Source organism: Sarcophilus harrisii, chromosome 1 (assembly GCF_902635505.1).
Source record: "Sarcophilus harrisii chromosome 1, mSarHar1.11, whole genome shotgun sequence".
Taxonomy (NCBI): domain Eukaryota; kingdom Metazoa; phylum Chordata; class Mammalia; order Dasyuromorphia; family Dasyuridae; genus Sarcophilus; species Sarcophilus harrisii.
Genome location: NC_045426.1, coordinates 653,467,818 through 653,487,896, shown reverse-complemented (window position 1 = coordinate 653,487,896; position 20,079 = coordinate 653,467,818). Strand labels below are relative to the sequence as shown.

Below are 20,079 nucleotides of genomic sequence, written 5' to 3'. Positions count from 1 at the left end.
GCAGTCCTTCCAAGTATGAGGAGGGCTAGTACAAAAGCATGGAGGTGGGAGAATGAATGTTCTATGTGAGAACAGCAAGTGAGCCTGTTTGACTGCGGTACCGAGTATGTAAGGAGAAGAAAAATTTAAGATTAGCTTCTAAGGGACGCCCAGGCTGTAAGAAGCTTTGAATGTCACTAGGAGTTTGATATGGGATGATAGAGGGAAGGGGAACTTTGCTGAAGATATGGGTGGGTTGGAGAAGGGTGACGTGGTTAGACTGTGCTTAAGGAGCATCCCTTTGGCAGCTAGGAGGAGGAGGGACTGAAGGTGGAGTGGCTCCGGCAGGGAGACCAAGTGGGAGCTGCTGCAGCAGAGGTGAAAGATGGAGATTTCAGGAGGGAGAGAGAGGAAGAAAGCTCCAGGAGCTGACTGGGCAGACAGGTGAGAGTGATCAGTGCCAAAAAAAGCATCCCTCGGTGCTCAGCCTGCTGGTGGGAAAGCCTCCCCTCACTCATCCTGGTCTTTGGGTGCCAGACCCTTGCTGGGAGCTTCTCCTACTCGGCGGGTGCTGCCAGAATCTGGTCCCCTGGAACATGTTTCCGGAAGGGAGCTTGTCTTTATGCACAAACAGGCAGCAGGGAAGATCTCCACAGCACCCTCATGGAAGCTAGTGGTGCACGGGCCAGGAGACCTGAATTCAAGTCCAGTCTCAGACACTTACTCACTCAGCCTGTCTGCCTCTGTTTCCTGGGCAACAACAATCCCCACTTCCTTGGGCTGTCATGAGGAACAAATGAGACGGTAAGTATAACAAGTGGCACAGAGTAGGTACAAATGCATTTTCCTTCCCCTTCTCTGCCTTCTCTGGTCTCTGCTCCAAGTGTTACTCTGAGAAGCTGACCTGACGGGGAAGGCCCCAGGCCCAGATCTGGATCTTTCACAAGCTGCTTGGAAGATTGGCCAAATGATGCAAATGCAAAAGAGGCCTGGCTCTGCTATGCAGCACCTGGGAACTCTGCCCTGGGCTTGTGAGAACCTCAGCTCCCAAGAATTCAGCCCCACTTTCTCCCTTAAGGTGTTTGCTGGGTTGCTGAGCAACAGCCTCACTTGGAGGGAGAGCTGGGCCAGGACCTCCTGGTTACGCTCTCAGGCAAAGAAGGACAAAGAGCTCTGCCCCCCCCCCCCCCCCCCCCCCGAGTCCCAGAAACCTGGCTTTGCCACTGCCTGGAGGACCTTGTACAGGAACCTCCTTCCCCCTTTTAGGCTTAATGTCCTCATCTGTAAAAGGAAGGTACTGGCTGGATGTCTTCCTAGTCCTCCCTAGTTCTGCCTTTCTGTGGCATGGTATCTCTATGGCATTTGATGATTCTGCTGAAAAGTCCAACCTTATTACCCAGGCCCTCCCCCGTCAACAAGTAAAGAGGGCCGCCTCATTGAGGGGAAGGGTTGGCATTAGGCTCCGACTGGTCCCAGGAAACTTGGGACCAGGGCTGAGGTGCTACCTTGGCTGTTCCTTGACAGCCTCGTTCCTGGAGCTCTTGTGTACTTGAGGCCCAAGCAGGTGTTCTGCCGAGTAAGAGAGGCAGGGAGGGAGGCTCCTGGATCTGCTCTAGAAACAATCTGTCTCTCCTCTCTCTCCTTCCTATCTCCCCATTTACCTTATTCCTTCTCCTTCACTTTCAGTCCTCTGTTTTCTCTTCTTTCCTTCTATTCTCTTCCCTTCCTTCTCCTCTTTCTCTTCTGGGACTTCTTATCCTCCCCTGCAGTATTTGGTGGAAAGGTTGGGCTCTGACTTGGGAAAGAGTTCTCATTCAAAGCAATCACAAAAAGGAAAAGGGTCTAACTTGGGGAACAAGCATTCAATTTGGAGTCAAAAGCCGTGTCCAGGTGGATGATGCAGAACTGAGTGGGAAGAAAGGTGGGGGGGGGGGAATGCATTAAGAACTGGAGGCCAGGGTTGGGGAAGCAGGATGCCAAAATGTGACAGACAGTGAGAGAGGGAGACGGGCTGGGTAGGAGGGGGCAGGATGGTAGTAGCAGAAGACAGCAGGGCCCTGGAGAGGATCTGGGGAAGACAGGAGGATGAAGAGACTGGCAGACCTGGGACCACAGCCTGGGCAGGCAGATTGGAGCTGACAGGCCCCAGGAGCTCCAGCCAAGGGCTGCTCAGTCAGTCATGCGAGGGGCTCAAGGCAACCCTCGCCAGCCCTCAAGCTGGCCATGGCACGGCTCGAGAGGGGAGAGGGGACAAGAGCCAGCCCCAGAGTCACAGAATGGCACAGCGGAAAGGAATCTCCAATCCCTTGTGTTGTGGAGTGGGACCAAGGCCCAGAGATGTCTGGGACTCCCTTACTGTCACACGGGGAGTTGGCAACAGAGCTGCGATTTGACCCCAGATTTGTTTCTGAGTCTGGAGCCCCATTTCTTTATGCTCTTGGAACTCTCCTGTTCTTGGCTTAACACAAATCTTCCCCTCACCATAAGCTTTCTAGACAAGACACTCATTTCTAGTTTAGAGGCTCTTAACTTGAGTTCTATGAACTAAAAAAAACAAACAAAAAAAAAACCTGATAACTGATATTCCACCAAACCCATAGAGCTTTTTTAGTTGATCTGATATCGACCCAAACTTTCCCCAATCTACTCACAAAACTGATTTTTAAAAACTCAGTCTTAAAACTCGACATAACTCTGCTGGAAGCCTCCGGGGGTATCCCAGCCAGAACCTCCAACTAAAGGAGGGTCTGTTTAAGGCAGGGAACCCTGGTCATCTTAGAAACCTAGCTATGCAAGGGAAAAGAGAGAGCAGGATGGGATCTTAGGGAATGGGTAAGAGAGACATCCTGGGACAGTGAGGCTCAGTGTGCACAGGACCAGAGAATGTCATAACTGAATGAGTTTGTAGACAGTATCTGAGGAGCAGAAAAATGAATGAATACCTTTGCTCAGGGCACACAGTGAGGAGGTGGACAGGGTCAAACCCAATCCTGATCCCCCCAATCCATTGTTCTCTCTAATCTATTCTTCCCCCACCCCTCTCCATTCCTACATGGCTTTTGATTCCAAATTTAATGCTTGTTCCTCCAAGTTAGACTCTTTTCCTTTATGTGATTGCTTTGAATGAGAACTCTTTCCCAAGAGTCAGAGCCTGACCCTTCTATCAAATACTGCAGGGGAGGATAAGAAGTCCCAGAAGAGAAAGGGATGAACAAGAAGGGAATGTCAGCAGGGGAGAAGAAAGGAGGAAAGGGAAGAAAATAGAAGTAAAGTGATAGAGAAGGAAAGAAGAGAAGATAGAGGACTGAGAGGATCAGTCTAATGCATCTTCAAATTCACTTTACAGCTCAAAAGCCTTCAATGGCTCTCTATTGCCTATTGCCCAGCTTCTTAAACCCCATATGGGATCTCCTAACTGAATGTGGGGATTATGAAATCATGATTTATCATCAGTAAATGTTTAATTTGTATACCTATATACCAGGATCATGTAAAAATTTCTTGGGAGAAAAGGGTCACAAGTGGAAAAAGTTTAAGAAGCCGGGAGCTGTCATATTAGTTGTTAGCACCTCAGCCTGATATCCAAAGCAAGTGTCCTTTCTTCTCTGGCTCTCTCAGTCACTTCCTTCCTTGAGCTCCCCTAAGCCAGGGTGCTCATAGTCAATCACTAAACCCATTCCACTTACAGAAATGCTTTCAGTCTTCTCTAAATCCTCCCCATACTTCAAAGACTCAGCTCAGGTATCCCTCCATCCAAAAAGCTCTCTATGATTCCCTTTCAGCAAATCTCTCCATGATTTTTTCTTCTTTGAACCATTCATTTCTACCACCTGGAATGGTTCTGAATTCTGTAGGCTTTCTGGAGTCAGGGGCCAGGTCTCTTCCTTCCTGTATTCCTCTAGCCCATCCTAATTCCCAGTGTGGCCGATCACAGAGTGGATTGAGAAGTGCCACTCCCCAAGTCACTCCCAACCAAAAGAAATAGGGAAGCTGGAGCAGGGGACAAAGTCAGGACTTCTGGCCTTGTGCTCAGGCTCCACCCCTTAGAGCTCTCACCTGCTACTACCTACCTCAGGACTGTTTTAAAGCAAATTTCTTGGTAAGCACTAAAGCTGCTAGTAATTATCATTAAGACTCCTAGGACACTAGGCATTTTTTCTGGGTCTCAGTTTTGCCATCAAGAAAATAAAAAGATGGGATGAAAGCATCTCGAAGGTCCTTTCCCACTCTGAGTCTTATGACCCATTGCTTCAGAGACAACCCATAAACAGGGCCCACCCCCGTGATAAGATCAGTTTGGAGGATGTCAACAGATTCTTTCTGGGAGCTCAAGCAGTGGGTGAGGAATGTGACTTTGAACCCAAGCCTTCCAGAGACAATCAGCCCCCGGGATGCCAGTGTCGAAAACACAATCATGACAAAACAAGCCTTTCTTTCTCCTGGGGGTCCCCCTCTCTTCCCTTTTCAATCACTCCAGATGCCTGAACCAGCTGGAGAACTAAGAGGCTCACCTCTCGTCCCCTACAGCCGATGATCAGGACTCTATCACCAGCTTGTAGAATCCCCCCACTTGCCTGGATCTCAACTGGTGAAGAGGCAAAATGCAGGTGGGAGGACCAGGGGAGGGGAGCCATTGCTAAGCTTACCACTGACAATCTACCATGAGTAGAACCAGCCTCGATCCCACAATGGCAGAGTACAAGGGCCTCCTCACTGACCTAAACAGCACGCCCACCCCTTCATTCCTCCCTGAATGCCCTCTTTCTCCTGCTGGATACATCCAGTGAAGCAGGTGGCCAGCAAAGCAAGCTGCCCTTTCCCTAGGAACCGAAGCCATCTTCTAGAGCCTGTATAGATGAGGCTGTGGATGTTAATAATAATAGTAACAACAACAACATTTATAGGGTATTTAAGGTTCGCAAAGCACTTTGTGTATCTCATTTGATCCTCCTAATAATTTTGTGCAGTAGCTGCTATTACCCCCATTTTATAGATGATTTGGCCCAGAGTCCCATAGCTAGTATCCCAGTCAGTATTGAAACCTATGAATTCCTTGATTCCAAATTTGGTGCTATTCCATAAATTTATAAAAAAAAAGAAAAAGAAAAAAGAAAAGAAGTAGATGAGAAGACTTAGGGCATATGATTTAAGCATTTGAAGAACTGGAATCTGGGAAAAAATGAAACTTTTTCTTTTTGGCCGCAGAGGGTCTTAGAAAAACAAAAAAATACTAATACTTGAAGGTCTCCAAGGTGGAATGGGTAGACTTTGAAGGCAGATTGTTCCCATCGCTGTAGGGAGATCCTCATGCAAAGGACAGATGACTACTTGCTGAGAAATCTTGCATGAGGGATTCCCACTACAAATATGGATTTGGATCAAGAGCTCTTATAAGTTTCTTTTAGCTCTGTAATTCCTTATGATTCTCCTTCACATCCTACATCCTTTCTATCTTTCAAGGCCTAGCTCAAAAGTGGGTGCTATATAAATGTTTATTCCCCCATCTCCTTATGAGTCTATACCATGATCATATAAATTCTTTTAAAGTATACACCTGCATTCATGTCTCTTATCTTTCTATTCACCTACTGATCAATCTACCTTTCACTAAGACATTCCACCCTTTATAGAAAGCCTTGGTCCTTGACTCTCTATATCTTTTCCTGTCTGTACCGTTCAAATGGCACTTGATAGATCCTGTTTTTAGAATCCTAGAATGTTAGAATGAAAATGGAACTCAAGAGTTCATTGATTCTGATGTTCTCTTCCAGTTTACAGAAAGGAAAATTGAGGCCCAGAGAATCTAAATAACTTGCCCAATATACAACTCGGGTGACTGTAGACCAGGGTTGGAAGCAAAGTCTTTTGACTCACAGATCAAGATTTTTTTCATTGTATAACGATGCCTTTTATTTTGGGGAGGATTAACCATTTATTTAATCATTGAGTCATTCATTCAACCAGTATTTATAAAGCAACAGCTGAGTGTTTCTTGAGGGTTTGTGGGTTGCATATATAGGGAAAAAAGGGGATCAAAGAAGGGATGAGATCATTGCTTGGAGGTGGAATGGATCAGAGATGGGCCTGAACTTCTCAATTCTCATTTTACATCTATATTTTTTAACAAAGAGAAAGCTCTTTGGACTGGAAAGGTCAGAACAAAAATGAATAACTTGGGGGCTGATACCCAAGATAAGTAGGAACATAGCAAGAGCATATCCCCCTGTCCTCAATGAGTCCAAATCCTTTGGCCCAGAGGACCTTACATCCTCCAGTACTGAATGAACTGAAAAATGAGATTGCTGAGTCACTATCATCGATCTCTGAAAGACCATGAGGAAGATGCTGTGGGACTGGAGAGAAAGGTGAATGCTGTTCCAGTTTTCAAAAAAAAAAAACCCAAAGAGATGAAAGTCTTTTACTCTGGGCTAGTGAGCTTGACTTTGATTCCTAGTAAAATTCTAGAGCATGTGATTAAAAAGACTGGTGAATACCTGGCAAAGGAAACATTCATCACAAAGAGCCCAGTGTGGTTCATCGAGCACACCGCCTGCCAGTCCATTCTTGACAAGGTTCCGAGACTGGTGGATAAGAGGAAATCTGTAGCTGTGGTTCACCTAGCAAAGCATCTGACAAACTCTTAGCCTGTTCTCGAGGATAAAAGGAAGCGATGTGGGCTGGATGACAGGATGGGGAGGAGGATTCGGGATGGGGCACAGCCGCTTGGAAGGCAATCCCTGGTGAAGTGCCCTGGGGATCTGTCCTTGGCCCTGTTCTGCTCAGCATTTTAAATCAATGACTTGGATAAAGACATAGATGGCATACTTATCAAATATGCATATGGCACAAAGCTAAGAAGGAGAACTAGCATGTTTGATGACAAGAATTGGGATCCAAAAGAAATTCTTGGGCTAGAACTTGGACTAAGTCTAATAAAATGAAAATTTCTGAGGAACAAATTTGGAGCTCTTAAAAAAAACCCAACGTCCTAAGTATGAGATTAAAGACATTGGCTAGAAAGTCTTTCTTCTGAACAATCTTGTTCAACAGTCTAATAAGTCATTGAAAGCTGCATTAATTCAGGAGCCTTAAAGCTAGGAAGGCAATGGTTACTCCCATAAGGCTGTAAGTGCCACATTTTAGGAAGGGAGGCAAGCAAGTCTGAGGGTGTCCTGAGCAGGGCAGCCAGAATGATAGGAAGCCACAGCTGGCACAGTGATGGGCTACAGGGACAGGGGGTGATGGGAAGACGCGGGGGTTAGGGAGGATGCTATTGCTGTCTTTGAGTAGTTAAAGGGCGGTCCCAGAGAGGAGAGGTTGGATTTGCCATCTCTGGCCCCAGAGGGCCCAACTGACAGTAATGGGCACCAGCTGCAAAGGCCCTCGGAGGGTTAGGTTTAACCCTGGGAGTGGGAGCCATGAGGCAGCAGGGTGGGCTGCCTTGGGTTCGATGGCACCAGAAGCCTGGAAGCCGTTGCTGTCCAGGACCCTGCGGAGGGGATTCAGGTACCAATTGGGCTGCACGGGCTCCCCGCCTGGATCTCTGCGACTCTGTGCGCACAGCACTGCTAGTTTGGGGAGATACAAGGTTTAGATAAGGCCTGGCCCTGTTCTTGTGGCACTCAAAGCCTGGTAGGAGGATGACACAAACACAGATAACTGTAACACACAATATTGTGTGATAAGCACATGAGAACGGGTGCAAAATCAAATGGTCGGAGAGAGCAGGGAGAGGGAGGGGGCCTGAGATGGGCTCTCAAGGCTGGCAGCGATCCAACAAGCAAAAAGCGGGAAGGGAGGGAGGGCACGGGGAGGAATGCTGCGGAGGTACGAGGCAGAGGCTCAGCTAAGCATCGGGGGCAGGACAATCTGCACGGACGATGGAAAAAGGAAGGCTGGAGAGGCGGACAGCAAGCAGATGGGGAGGCCGTCTCAGGTCTGCGGAAGGAGGATGCTCCCCATCTCAGTCAGACCGGGGCAAGGGGGGCAGGGAAGAATCCAGCATCTTCCTGTTCCCCCACGCTCCAGGCTAAAACTGGCAGCTCTGCACGAGTCCCATCTTGGACCCTAGACAGTTTTATGGCCAGAACCAAACCATCAGGGTGTTCAATATCCTTGCTGCTGCTCCCCCAAGAATCTGATTTCTTCTGGATAGATCTAATCTCTTCTTGGATGAAGTTGTTCATGTCCTTCTTTTTTCTACTCCTCCCCAAAAGGAATAGCCTGGAGGAGGGGGAGGAAGAGAAAGGAAGGAAGATAAAGGGGAAAGATGAGGAGGGGAAGAAGAGGGAACTGGCAAAGAGGAATGAAGATGGGGCAAAGGGTGAGGGGTTCCAAAGATCTCCACGTGAAGGTGGGCCAGACCACAGGCAATGGAGTGGGCCAGCCGCAGGGCCAATCCTCGGTCCAGTGGCTGCCGCTGCAGGAAGTCATACAAGGAGCCATGCTCATGATAGTGGGTGATCAGCCACAGCTGGGTACTGGAATTACGGGATGTCATGTCAGAAGCAATGACCTGGGGGGAGGGAGAGAGAGCTGAGAGCTGGGGAGAGGAAGAGAGGGCTGACAGCTGAGGGGAGGAAGAGAGGGCTGAGAGCTGGGGGGAGGAGGTGGCTGGAGAGATGCCTTTGTTATCTTGGACCAAGCCCTGCTTCTGGATTTCCTTGGGATGAGATGACAGCAAAGGTCCTGTTCAGATTTGGGGGTCTGGGATTCTAAAGAGAGTGTACGAGTCATGAGGGGCCAGGAAGGGAGGAGACAAGGAGGGAGATCCAGGCACATCTATAATTTACCTCCCCTCCTGGAAGCCGAGCGCTGAGGCCGGAGGGTGGGGCCCTGGGTGCCATCACCATGGAAACACCAGGAGATGCCAGGCGCCTGGAAAATTCAAGCTACAAACAAAAATACCCTGATCCAGCCTGCTCTTTGGGCAAGAGGGGGAAGAGCTCGTTCTGAATTAAAAGGAAAGGAGAAACAGGGCCCCTGCCGCCCAGCCCCCGGCCCCATGGACATCCAAAGGCGCCTGCATGCATGGGAGTGAATCACTGCCCGTCTCTCTGACGGGACTTCTCCAGGCTGGCAGCTCCTTCCCAGCAAAGAGTCCATTAGTGGTAACTGGGGTGGGGGAGGACATGGTGAGGCTTTTATTCTGGAGTGGCAAGCCCAGCCCAGCCCCCTCCCCTAGCTCTGGAGCCTGCCAGAGAAGGAGCATGGCTTGCTGGTCTGAGTACTGGGGTTTAGTCCTGGCCCTGAAACTTCTCAGGAGCGAGACCCCTAACCAGTCCCTTCCCTGAGGCCCCGGGGTCTCCTCATGCATCTTTAGTCACCTGACGTGAGACCAGAAACAAAGCAGGGGAGCCTTTTGGAGGGTGGGGCACCCTGGCCCTGAGCTAATCCTGGGGGGCAGAATGGGGATTCTGAAAGATGGAGATGAAGGGGAAGGGCCTTGGAGGAGGGGGCAAGGAGCCCCTGGCTGCCTTGGGAGCCGCCCCTGCCTCGGAAGCCCCCTGCTGCCTTGGGAGCCGCCCCTGCCTCGGAAGCCCCCTGCTGCCTTGGGAGCCGCCCCTGCCTCGGAAGCCCCCTGCTGCCTTGGGAGCCGTCCCTGCCTCAGGAGCCCCCGACTACCTCGGGAGCCCTGTGAAACGAGGGTGGAAAGGGCAACTGCAGGCTGGGTTAGAGCCCTGGACTTCAGGAACGCTCCCTTTGGAGGAAGAGAGGTCTGAGGCACGGATAAGTCAAAAGGTGACTTAGTTCGGCAGGAATGATGGGGGAGGGCCTGGCATGGGGCACAGAAAGGGGACCCCCAGAGAAAGGTCGGGGAGCCCTGCCTGAGAGCGCCTGAGGAGGACACTGGGCAGGACGGGTGCCCGGGGAGGACTGGAGCCCATCTGGGACACTGCCTGCAGGCCATCCCCCAGGGGCCCGATTTGGAGCAGGGCTGGTCAGAGGAAAGGCCTGGGAGTCGGGGCCTGCTTTGGCTCTCTGTGTGGAGGCCACAAGTCCTCCTGCCAGCCTGGGCCTCCTGGTCCCAGTTCCTGGGAGGGACAGGATGTGAGCCGCTCCTCTTGGGGGACGCTCACTGAGAGCAGGGCTCCTTCCCCGGCCTAGCCCGTCTGAAACAGAAGGGGCAGGAGTTTGCCAGGGAAGGACCAGGAGGACCAGGCTTCACAGTCGGGGGATGGGCAGGGGGAGGGAAGCAGTGAGTGCTGGGAGGAGGTGCCGGGAGGAGGTGCCGGGGGCGCTGCCTGGGGGCCCTGCCTGGCTGACCCTGTGCTCTGCCCACTTCTAAGGCTGGGCTCCCACGTTTGCTCCCCTCTCTGAGCTCTGGCCATTCATCTGTCAAGTCAGAGCTGGGCTAGCTGAGTTCCAGGGTCCTGGCTACTTTCTGAATCTAAGAACTCCAGGATTGGAGGGCAGAAAATGGAAAGAGGGAGCAGACCCACCCACCCACCTTGGTTTCTATTAATTAGTCAGGTCCTGGGAAGGGGGTGGGAGTAAGAAATCACTCCCCAAGGCAGCTGAAATTTCTCTTCAAACTTCAAAGGACAATGAATTATTCAGGCTGCTCAGGACCCAGAGCCTGGGCTTCCTCTGAAGGCCCGATTTCACGCTGCCTGCTGACTCCATCAACACAATCAGAGCTGTTTCTGCCCAGTGAGGTGCCCAGCCTGAGGCTGAAGACCCCTGGCCCAGCACGTTCTCCTTCCCTCTCCCCCACTCTCTCTTCCTCCAACAAAGCCAACATCCCTTAGAGGAAAGGTAGATGAGGAGAGAGATTGCCCTCCTGGGCCCTGGGATGTGCTGCTCTCCAGAATGGCCCCTCCTGTCCTGAAGCCCCCTCTTTGGACCCGGTCTTTGCAGCAGCCCCCAAAGAATCTCTGAATTCTGGTGTTTATGAAGCCCTTTCTTCAGAGAAGCCCCAGTGGGGAGGGAATATGGTTGTTGGGAGGGTCCTCCTTTGGAAGCTGAGGAATCTGAGACCAAGAGAGCCGAGATGGACAGTCCAGGGGCCACACAGTTAGAACCTGTCGGCGTTGGGATCAGAACCCAGGACTGATGTCTGGAACTTTCCCAAGAGCCTCTCTGGCCCTTCCGGGCAAAGGCACTGGGTTGGGGGAGGGGGGAGAAAGGGCATTGTCTAGACCCCAGCAGCACAGAGCAAGCTCCAGGAGTGTCAGGAGACTGAATTCCACTCCCTCCTCTTCCTCTTTGTGACCGTGGGCTGTTAATTTCTCCCCTTGGAAAGTCAGGTTTTCCCATGGGCAAAGTGAAGGGGGTGCACCCCGGGGTCGCAAAGGTGGTTAAGAACTGGATGAGGATTATTGCTTATTTTGGGAGGTCTGTGCTGAGGGGCTTCAGCTGTACCAGTCCTTCCATGGGTCCTTCCCAGAAGGTCTTGCCAGGGCACAGAGGTCGTCCTCTGGGCATCCGAGTGCTCCATGGGCAAGACCCTGCCTGCTGGGATCGTCTGTGGACAGCCCACCCCTCTATACCAGACACAGTTCTCATGAGGTGACCCCTCAGCCAACCTGTACCCACCACATATGTGTTTGCTGTCAATGATAACTAAATTTGGGGCAATGGAGAAGAGGACAAAAGGGAAGGAGAGAATGAGAAGGAACCAGAGAACTCTGGTCCTGGAAAGAGCTCGGAAGGCAGCCGGCCCAACCTTATCTGAATAGTTCAGATGGCCATCTGGCTTCCCCCAAAGCTCCCTAGAATCACAACAAACATGGACATTCCCCACAGAAGGAGTCTCCTGGGAAGAGCTGGCTAGAAGCCAGAGGACCTGGGTCTGAAGACCAGCTTTGTGACCCCCGAGTGGGGTGATGGTGGGCAAGTCACTGCCCTTGGCCGGGTCTCTGTTTCCTTGTTGGTAAAATGAGAAGGTTGGATTTGATGACCGAGTCTCTGGTTCCTGCCAGGACTAAACCTCCGATCCTACAGACAAGTAGTGAAGTTGCTTCTGCTGCTACTATTACTCCATCACCATTTTAACACTTTACAGTGTGCAAGGTACATTGTAGATATTTCATTTGAACCGTACAACAACTCTGAAAGGTAGGGGCTGTTTTCTCCCCATTTTACAGATCAAGAAACTGAGGCCATGAAAAGTTAAAGGACTTTCCTAGGGTCACCCAGCTAGGTGTCTGATGCAGGATTTGAACTCGGGTCTTCCTGACTTACAGCACAAGTGTGACACTTCTTATTTTATATTTCCTCCACTGCGGAGGTTGAGATTCTGAACTCCTTGAGTGTTAGAGCGGTTTTATTTTTGCTTTGGTACTTTCAGGGATCGGTAGGCACTAGGTAGTTATAAATGCTGGTTGAAAGGAAGCCCAGAGAGTGTCTTGTTCAAACCATATTTGAAAAGGAATCTCTGTAAAATCTATCCATCTCCACCTGCCCAAAGTCTGCATTTAAAGACCCCCAGGGAAACTCCCATTAGCTCCTCCCTTGTTGCATCAACTGTGAGGGAACTTGAGGAAAAGGGATGCAAGACACTGAGGTGGGAAGGCAGAGAGATAGAGACAGAAAGAAAGAGAGAGGAGACAAAGACAGACAGAGACAGAGACCATGGCAAAGAGAAGGGGAAATGCTCACACAAAGAGAGAAAGACACAGATACAGAGATAGAGAGAAAGAAAGAGAGGGAAAAGAAAAAGAGATAAAGAGAAAAGGAGACAAAGAGAGACAGAGACAGACAGACAGAGAGAGAGACAATACAACCCGACATAACACACAGTTGCTGAAGGACACCACCCAGATGCTCAGAGAGAGACAAAGAGAAAGAGACAGAGAGGGAAAAGAGACAGAGATGGGGGATTGGAGAGAAAGACAAGGAAAGACAGAGAGAGAGAAGAAAAAGAAAGATGAGATACAAAAGGAAAAGGAAAAGAAGCAGGGAAGAGAGAAAGGATAGAAAGACAGGGAGATGGAAGAAGAAAGAGGGAAAGGGGGGATCAGGAAGAGAAGGGAAGGGAAGAAGAGAAGCAGGTGAGAAGCCTCTTTTGTTCGAAGCCTGGAGCCCAGTTCCCTCAGAAGGGGGCTGTCTTCCTGGTCTAGGGAAGCAGAGCCCCCGAACACCCCCTGCCGCATGCCCCGAAGTCTCTTACCTTCAGCCAGGCAGCCCAGAAGCAGGGCCATGAGGAGACCCAAGGGGCTGATGGCCAAGGGCATGCCAGAGAGCCGGCTGGACCTCATCCTTGGCAACAAGCTGTGACCTCCAACCTTGAGAGGCAAGGGCCCCTTCAGCCCCTGTGCTGCAGGACCCGGAGCCGACCTTCAGATGGGGCAGTGTCTGCAAAAGCAACAGAGAGGGGGGTCAGGAAGAAAGGACATGGAGCACTGGGGGGAATGGGGCCAGGTCTCAAGCCTATGCTCGGGCATGGGGGAAGAGAGGGAGAGAGGCCTGAAGCCCACCGACTTGGAGCCCCCAGGATGGGCGGGAGCGGCTCCTGTCTCTCCTCTGAACCCTCAGTGACTGAACCCCACCATCACACACACCGGTTAGGATGCAGAATGTCTAGGGATCCTGGATCTAGAGCTTTGGAGGCTATCGATCCCAAGCCCCTCATTTCATACAGGAGGAAACAGGCTGAGCAAGGAGCGTGGAGAGACCCGTCCCAGGCCCCAAAGGGAGGAAAGGACGGAGGAACTCTTCCCTCTGCTTCATATTTGCCCTCTTCCCCCTGTACCCAAGCTGCCTGGGCTCTGGCCACCCATGGAAGAACTAGAAAGAAGACTGGCCCTGGGAAGACCAAAGAAAGGCTTACAAAGGTAGCCGGGTCCCTCTGCCTCTGACACACGCACGGATCTGGACAAACCCAACAGCCCACAAGCCCGGACAGAAGGACTTCCCTTTAGGGAGCTGCCTTCGAGGCTCCGGCCTCCCTCCAGACCACAGGGTAGGGCACCCAGGGCAGGGCAGGGTGAAAGAATCACAGAGTACTTCCCAAGCTAAAAAAGGAAACGTGGCTGGGAGCGGGGGTCCGGTGGTGGCGAAGTTACACCCTACCTCCCACCACCAATCTGCAGCCAGGGAGCCAGGAATGAGACCCACCCAAATCCCGGGGTCAGGGCAGGGGCTGGCCTTGGGGCTCCCTTCCCCGTTCCCAGCCTGCATCCCAGGGGGATGTGGAAGCGTCCCAGACTGAGCTGGGGCCTGCATCCCAGGGGTGTATGAAAGTACCCCACACTGAACTGGGGCCTGCATCCCAGGGATGTGTGGAAGGGTCCCCCCCCCCAGATCTGGGAGTGGCCTCCTCACTCAGGAACCTAAATCAGTTATCCGTTTGTGCTGAGGAGGTCCACAGGAATGTGAAGTCTGCTCTAGTCCCTGTCTGTCACCAAGCTGAGTGAGGGAGATGGCAGTCCCGAACACAAGTGGCTGCATCCTGAGCCCGGGTCTCAGGCCGAGCCCCCTGAGCCCAGACCCCCACGGCTGCCTCACTGAGACCAGGAGGGCTGACTACCCGAGCTCGGGTCAGCCATCTGGTTGCTGGCTTCCTGTCGGCCTCTGCCCTCTCACTGAGCCCTGACCGAGCATCCGTTGTCTGCTCCAAGGAGAGCAGCCACAACATAGTAGCTGCTGAAGGAACCACCCGATGCTCAGACGGATGGAGGAGAGGCTGGGCCCAGTGCAGGGGGGGCCTGTGGGTGAGGGGATGAGCTGCCAGCTGCCCCCTCACCACCCCTGCCTGAACAACGATGCCCACTAGGCCAGGTCCTGCCTCGGGAGCTCCCCGTCCGGCTGCAGAGACCAGGCTGGACTAGAGCCTGCTCAAGAACGCTGAGGACCAAACGGAGTCCTGAGCCAGGGCAGGCTCGGGCTCCAAACCCAGCTTGGGTAATGAATGGCCCAAGCCCCTCCTCACCACCGGCGCTCCTCATCCTGCTTCTGGCCTTGCTACCCCCTCACACCAGCAAGCGGTCTCTTTTCTGCACCCACCCTCTCTCCCCGGGGCTCTCCTCTGTTGCATGGTGTGTGCACACCCTGGCCGGCTGACTCCTGATTCCAACCCCCTCACCGGAGTGCTGGACCTGGGTTTAGAAGCCCCAAGTCCTGGTGTCCAGAGGGACCCCAAAGGCCCATCACAGGAACCTCGCTCAGAGCCCCCAGCAAGCGGTCAGCCCTTCCTTGGAGACCCCCAGGCAGGAGCAGCCTTTCTGAGGAAGCTGAAAGCGCCTCCAACTGTGGCAGAAATCATCCCCCACCGCCTTTCACCCACTGGTCCTTATCCGGGTCCATGGGACCAAAGACAAGGTCAGTCCCACTTTCAGTGACAACCCTTCACTTACTCTATCACACCCCTACCTCCCAACCCCCATCATTTTAACTGGTCCTCCAAGGGCACATAAATAATATAAAATAAATAAACTGGGCGATCCTGGTCCTCATGCTCTGGCTGTTCTCCAGTCTGCCAGTTTCCAACGTGGAACCCAAGTGCTCCAGCTGCAGTCTGCACAGGACGGTGGGTGCAAAGAATTCTGACCTCCCGAGCGTGGGGCATTCTCCTGGCTGCTGGGACACCCAGCTGTTTTATGCTGAGCCTAAGGTCCATTAATAATTCCCAAGCCCTTTCCACACAAATTATTGTCTAACCGTGAATCCCCCACCCATTATATGCCTGTGCAATTGTTTTTTTAAGAATTAAATTATCTATTTTTTAATTGAAGTTTTTTATTTTCAAAACATATCCAAGAATAATTTTTCAACACTGACCTTTGAAAAATCTTGTGTTTTAATTTTCCCCTCCTTCCCCTGGTGGCAAGTAATCCAACATAGATTAAACATGGTTAAAAATATATATATATATATATATATATATATATATATATATATATATATATATATTAAATCCAATATACGCATACATATTTATACAATTATCTTGCTCTGTGCAATTATTTTCAAACCAAGCTTAGGATTTTATATTTATCTCTATTAAAGTTCATCTTTAATTAGACTTCTTCCAGCCTGTTAAGATTTTTTTTTCAGATAGTGCTTCTGTCAATTGGTATATTAGCTATCTGTCCCAGCTTCATGTGCTCTCCAAATCTGATAAGCATGTCATCTATGATTCCATATAAGTCATAAATAAGAATAGTGAAAAGGACAGATTTCTGGGGTATCCCAGTAGCAACCACTTTTACCCTGGTCCATTACTCACTATTATGGATTAGTTATTCAATTGTTCTGAATCTACTCAACTGTACACTCTATGCAATCCATACCTCATTTACAAGACAACTGTGAGGGTCTGAGGCTTCTTTTTGTCATGAACTTAAAAAAAATCGATGGCTATATTTTAATAGTTTCATTTTATTTTATGTATTTAACACTATTATTCTGAGAAAGGGTCCATTGGCTTCCCCAGATCCATGACACAATGAAGGTTAAGAACTCTTGGCTAAAATCTAAATATACCATCTAAAGAGTGACTTTGCACCAACTACCAACCTCTCAACAAGGCGTAAAAAGGAAAGACATGTCCTTTTAACTGATCCTAGTGACCAATCCTCCTAGAAGTTCACACTCTGTACCTTTAATAATACACATTTTAGAATTTTCCCAGATGCTTTATAAAATTGGGAAGAAGAAACATTAAACTCACTGGTCTATAATTTGGAGAGTGCATCTTTTACCTGTTTATTGGATTTTTATTTTCTGTAAATGGGTAAGCAGCTCTGATAGATGAGGTACTCTCACTGATGATCAAAGTAGGCTGAAAGGTGAGGTGAGCATTACTGGACCCACTTCATAACCAATTCCCCTCAGAAAATCCATCAGCCCATTTATGAACCCGATTCTCTCTATCTCCCCTCTGGATTTCAGTTTCAAAATTAACTGGTTGAGTTTTGATTCAATACTGATGTATCACAGATGGGCAGGCCCCCCCCCAAACCCCCACCCTGCAAAGGTTTATTTTTCTCCCCTAAATCATGGGTTGATTAGCCCAATAAGATTTTTGGGGTAGCAGGAAATGAAGGGGAACCAAAAGGCAACCTTGTCTAAAACAAAACAAAAAACCAACTAAAATAGGCTAACTGCAGTTCAGGACAGGTGGAGAAGCAAAACACAGAAGAAACACAGAACTTCTAACACAAGAATATCAGGTCTGGAAAGGCTCTTAGAACATGGAATGTCATGCAAAGTTAAACAACTCTTGAGGTACCAGTACCCACCTCTCAGATTAGCTAAGATGACAGGAAAACATAATGACAAATATTGGAGGGGATGCAGGAAAACTGGGACACTGATACATTGTCGGTGGAGTTGTGAACAGATCCAACCATTCTGGAGAGCAATTTGGAACTAAGCCCAAAGGGCTGTCAAACTGTGCATATCCTTTGATCCAGCAGTGTTTCTACTGAGCTTATATCCCAAAGAGATACTAAAGAAGGCAAAGGGACCTGTATGTGCCAAAACGTTTGTGGCAGCCCTGTTTGTAGTGGCCAGAAACTGGAAGATGAATGGATGCCCATCAATTGGAAAATGGTTGGGTAAATTGTGGTATATGAATGTTATGGAATATTATTGTTCTAAAAGCGAAATGAGCAGAACCAGGAGATCATTGTACACAGCAACAACAAGATTATTCAATGATCAATTCTAATGGATATGACTCTCTTCAACAGTGAAGTGATTCAGGCCATTTCCAATGATCTTGTGATGGAGGGAGCCATCTGCACCCAGAGAGAAGACCGGAAGGGAGGGGTGTGTGTGTGTGTGTGTGGGGAGATGAATGTGGATCACAAGATAGTATTTTCACCTTTTTTTGTTGTTTGCTTGATTTTTTTTCCTTTATCTTTTCTTCCTTTTTGATCTGATTTTTCTAGTGCAGCATGATAAACGTGAAAATACATATAGAAGAACTGCACATATTTAACATATACTGGATTACTTGTCTATGGGAAGGGGGAGGGGGAAGGGAGAAAAATTTTGAAAACAAGGTTTTGCAAGGGTGAACTCCGAAAACTATCTTTGCATGTATTTGGAAAGTTTAAAAGAACATGGAACTTCAGAACTGGGATGGCCCTTAGAACATACAATTTCAGAGAAGGAAGGTATTTGAGACCAATGAGCTGAAATTCCTTATTTTACAGAGAGGGGAACTGAAGCGCAGAAAGAGGAAGTACCTCACCTTGAGACATGCAGCAAGTCAGGAGCACAGTCAAGACCAGAATCCAGGTTTCCTGACTGTCCACATGAAACCCACCCTACTTTCCCATCTGTCTCTGCTTTGCGCCCTCTCCCCATGGCTGCCACTCCAACCTCCACTCAGTTCCTTGCCTTGGGCCGAGCAGCCAGCAGCTATCAGTCAATGACTTGAAGATAATGATAAATTCTGTTCAGCAAATGGCCTTGCTCCAGCATCTTTGATCCTGGTGTCCCTTTCCCCTGAAGCCGGCCGGGTGCCCGATCTATAAGCTGGGCCCGGGCACTGGGCCCCAGGACCCTTAAGCCGACGGGGGCCTGGAATTACCAGCACGCTTGCTCATTCCTTTTTCCTCAAGCAAGCAAGCCAGCATCCAGCCAGAGAATATGCATTCCCTTATCTCACCACCCACATCCATTTGCATAATTTTAATCTTTCTCACCAATGAGCATGAAAAAATTAGTTTTCCACTATTTTATCTTCTGTATGCCTTCGAGAAACAGGGTCCCTGATTCCTGCCAGGGGCTGAGGAGGACGTGGGAAATCACATTTCCCAACCCTCTGTCAGTCTGCTCCCCAGAGCTCCGGGGCTCCACCAGCCAGAGACCGAGCCTTCCTAATCCCCCAGCCCTGTGGCCAGCTCCAGGCTGAGCTCTGATGTGGATCTAGAAGTAATGGAGAAGGAGTTACACCGCCCTGCTTTGGGGGAGCTCCCAGTCTGGGGGAGACGGAAACAGCCTGGAGTCCGTCCCAAAGGCTGGATGCATAGCAATACACGAGGTTAAGTACCCTTCAGCACTTGACTAGCCTCTAAGAGGTATCAGGGAGGGGAGGGTCTCCATAGGGTTGGGTGGAGGGACACTAGCTGGGCCTCCAAGCCCTCAAAGGAAGCACAAAATGGGCTTGAAGAGATGCTCCCCATCCATCTGTGGCCAGGCTGGCTGATCCACCCTTATAGCATACCTCACCTCCCCCTTCTCTCCTCTGAGCCCGACCCTCATCACCTCATCCCTGAACCAGCTGGTGGCTGTCCCTGCCCAAGTCCCCTCAATGTGATCTGGCTAAAGTCCGAGCCTGACTGTTGCCTCCAGTGGAACTAGGATCAAACTTAGAACAGCATCGGGCTTAACCCCCTTCCCCTCCTTTCCCAGGCTTCTCATACCTGGCTCCTCTCTGGGGAGTCTACGATCAGGGACGCCGCCCTCCTGGGGCTCCTGGTCTGTCTGCTGCCTCTCCAGGGCAGAGTGTCCCATGTCTGGACGCTCTCCCTCCTCCCTGCCACCCACCTGTTCTTGTAGAAGCTCCTTTGGAAAGCGGCTTTTCCCTAGTGGGACCCCAGTTCCCTTAGCTTGGCCCAGCAGTGCTTCTTCCATTTTTTCTCCGGCCACCTGGCCATGACCTTAAGCAAGTCCAAAAGGAAAAGTTGGACACCACAAGAAATCAGGGGCCAGGGAGAGAGCCACAGAACGTGGGAAACAGTCCCCGCTGGGCCAGGAGCCAGGTGGCTCTGACGTCAGCTTCCCGACACCCTTCAGATCTCATGTCCCCCTAATGGTAGGGCTCAGTTCCCCCCTTCATTTCTTTCTCCCAGAAAAAGAGATCATTTCTGAGACCAAAAGCATAATGACAGAGTCTGGGCTCCCTGGGTTGGGACCCAGCCCTCTCCACTCCCCTACCCCCATCTTCTCTAAAAATACCAGGGCAGCCTGGCCAGACCAGGCCCAAGGCCAGAGAAGGGGGGCGAGAGGGAAAAGTTGGAGAAGGCCAGAGCAACTTAGGGCAGAACAGAAAGAGCTCAGGATCTGGAATGAGAGGGTTTGAACTTTAAAACTCTCTCAGCCTTAATTACCTCATCTGTGAAATGAGAGGGCTGGACTCTATTTTCTGAATACTGAAATCCTAGCAATTGTTTCTGTTTTGGCCAGAAACCACGAGGGTTC

At 50.3% G+C, this 20,079-nt stretch overlaps 1 protein-coding gene across 1 annotated transcript in view; it reads right to left on the bottom strand.

Moving 5' to 3' along the window:
• Window positions 1-19,767, bottom strand: part of PTPRS (protein tyrosine phosphatase receptor type S) — a 109,891-nt gene extending 90,124 nt beyond the window's left edge. The window contains 3 exon segments of the mRNA XM_031947875.1: window positions 13,094-13,208; window positions 13,210-13,278; window positions 19,426-19,767. Of these exon segments, the coding sequence (XP_031803735.1) occupies window positions 13,094-13,208; window positions 13,210-13,278; window positions 19,426-19,512 (271 nt within the window). The 5' untranslated portion in view covers window positions 19,513-19,767.
• Window positions 19,768-20,079: the final 312 nt, after the last annotated feature.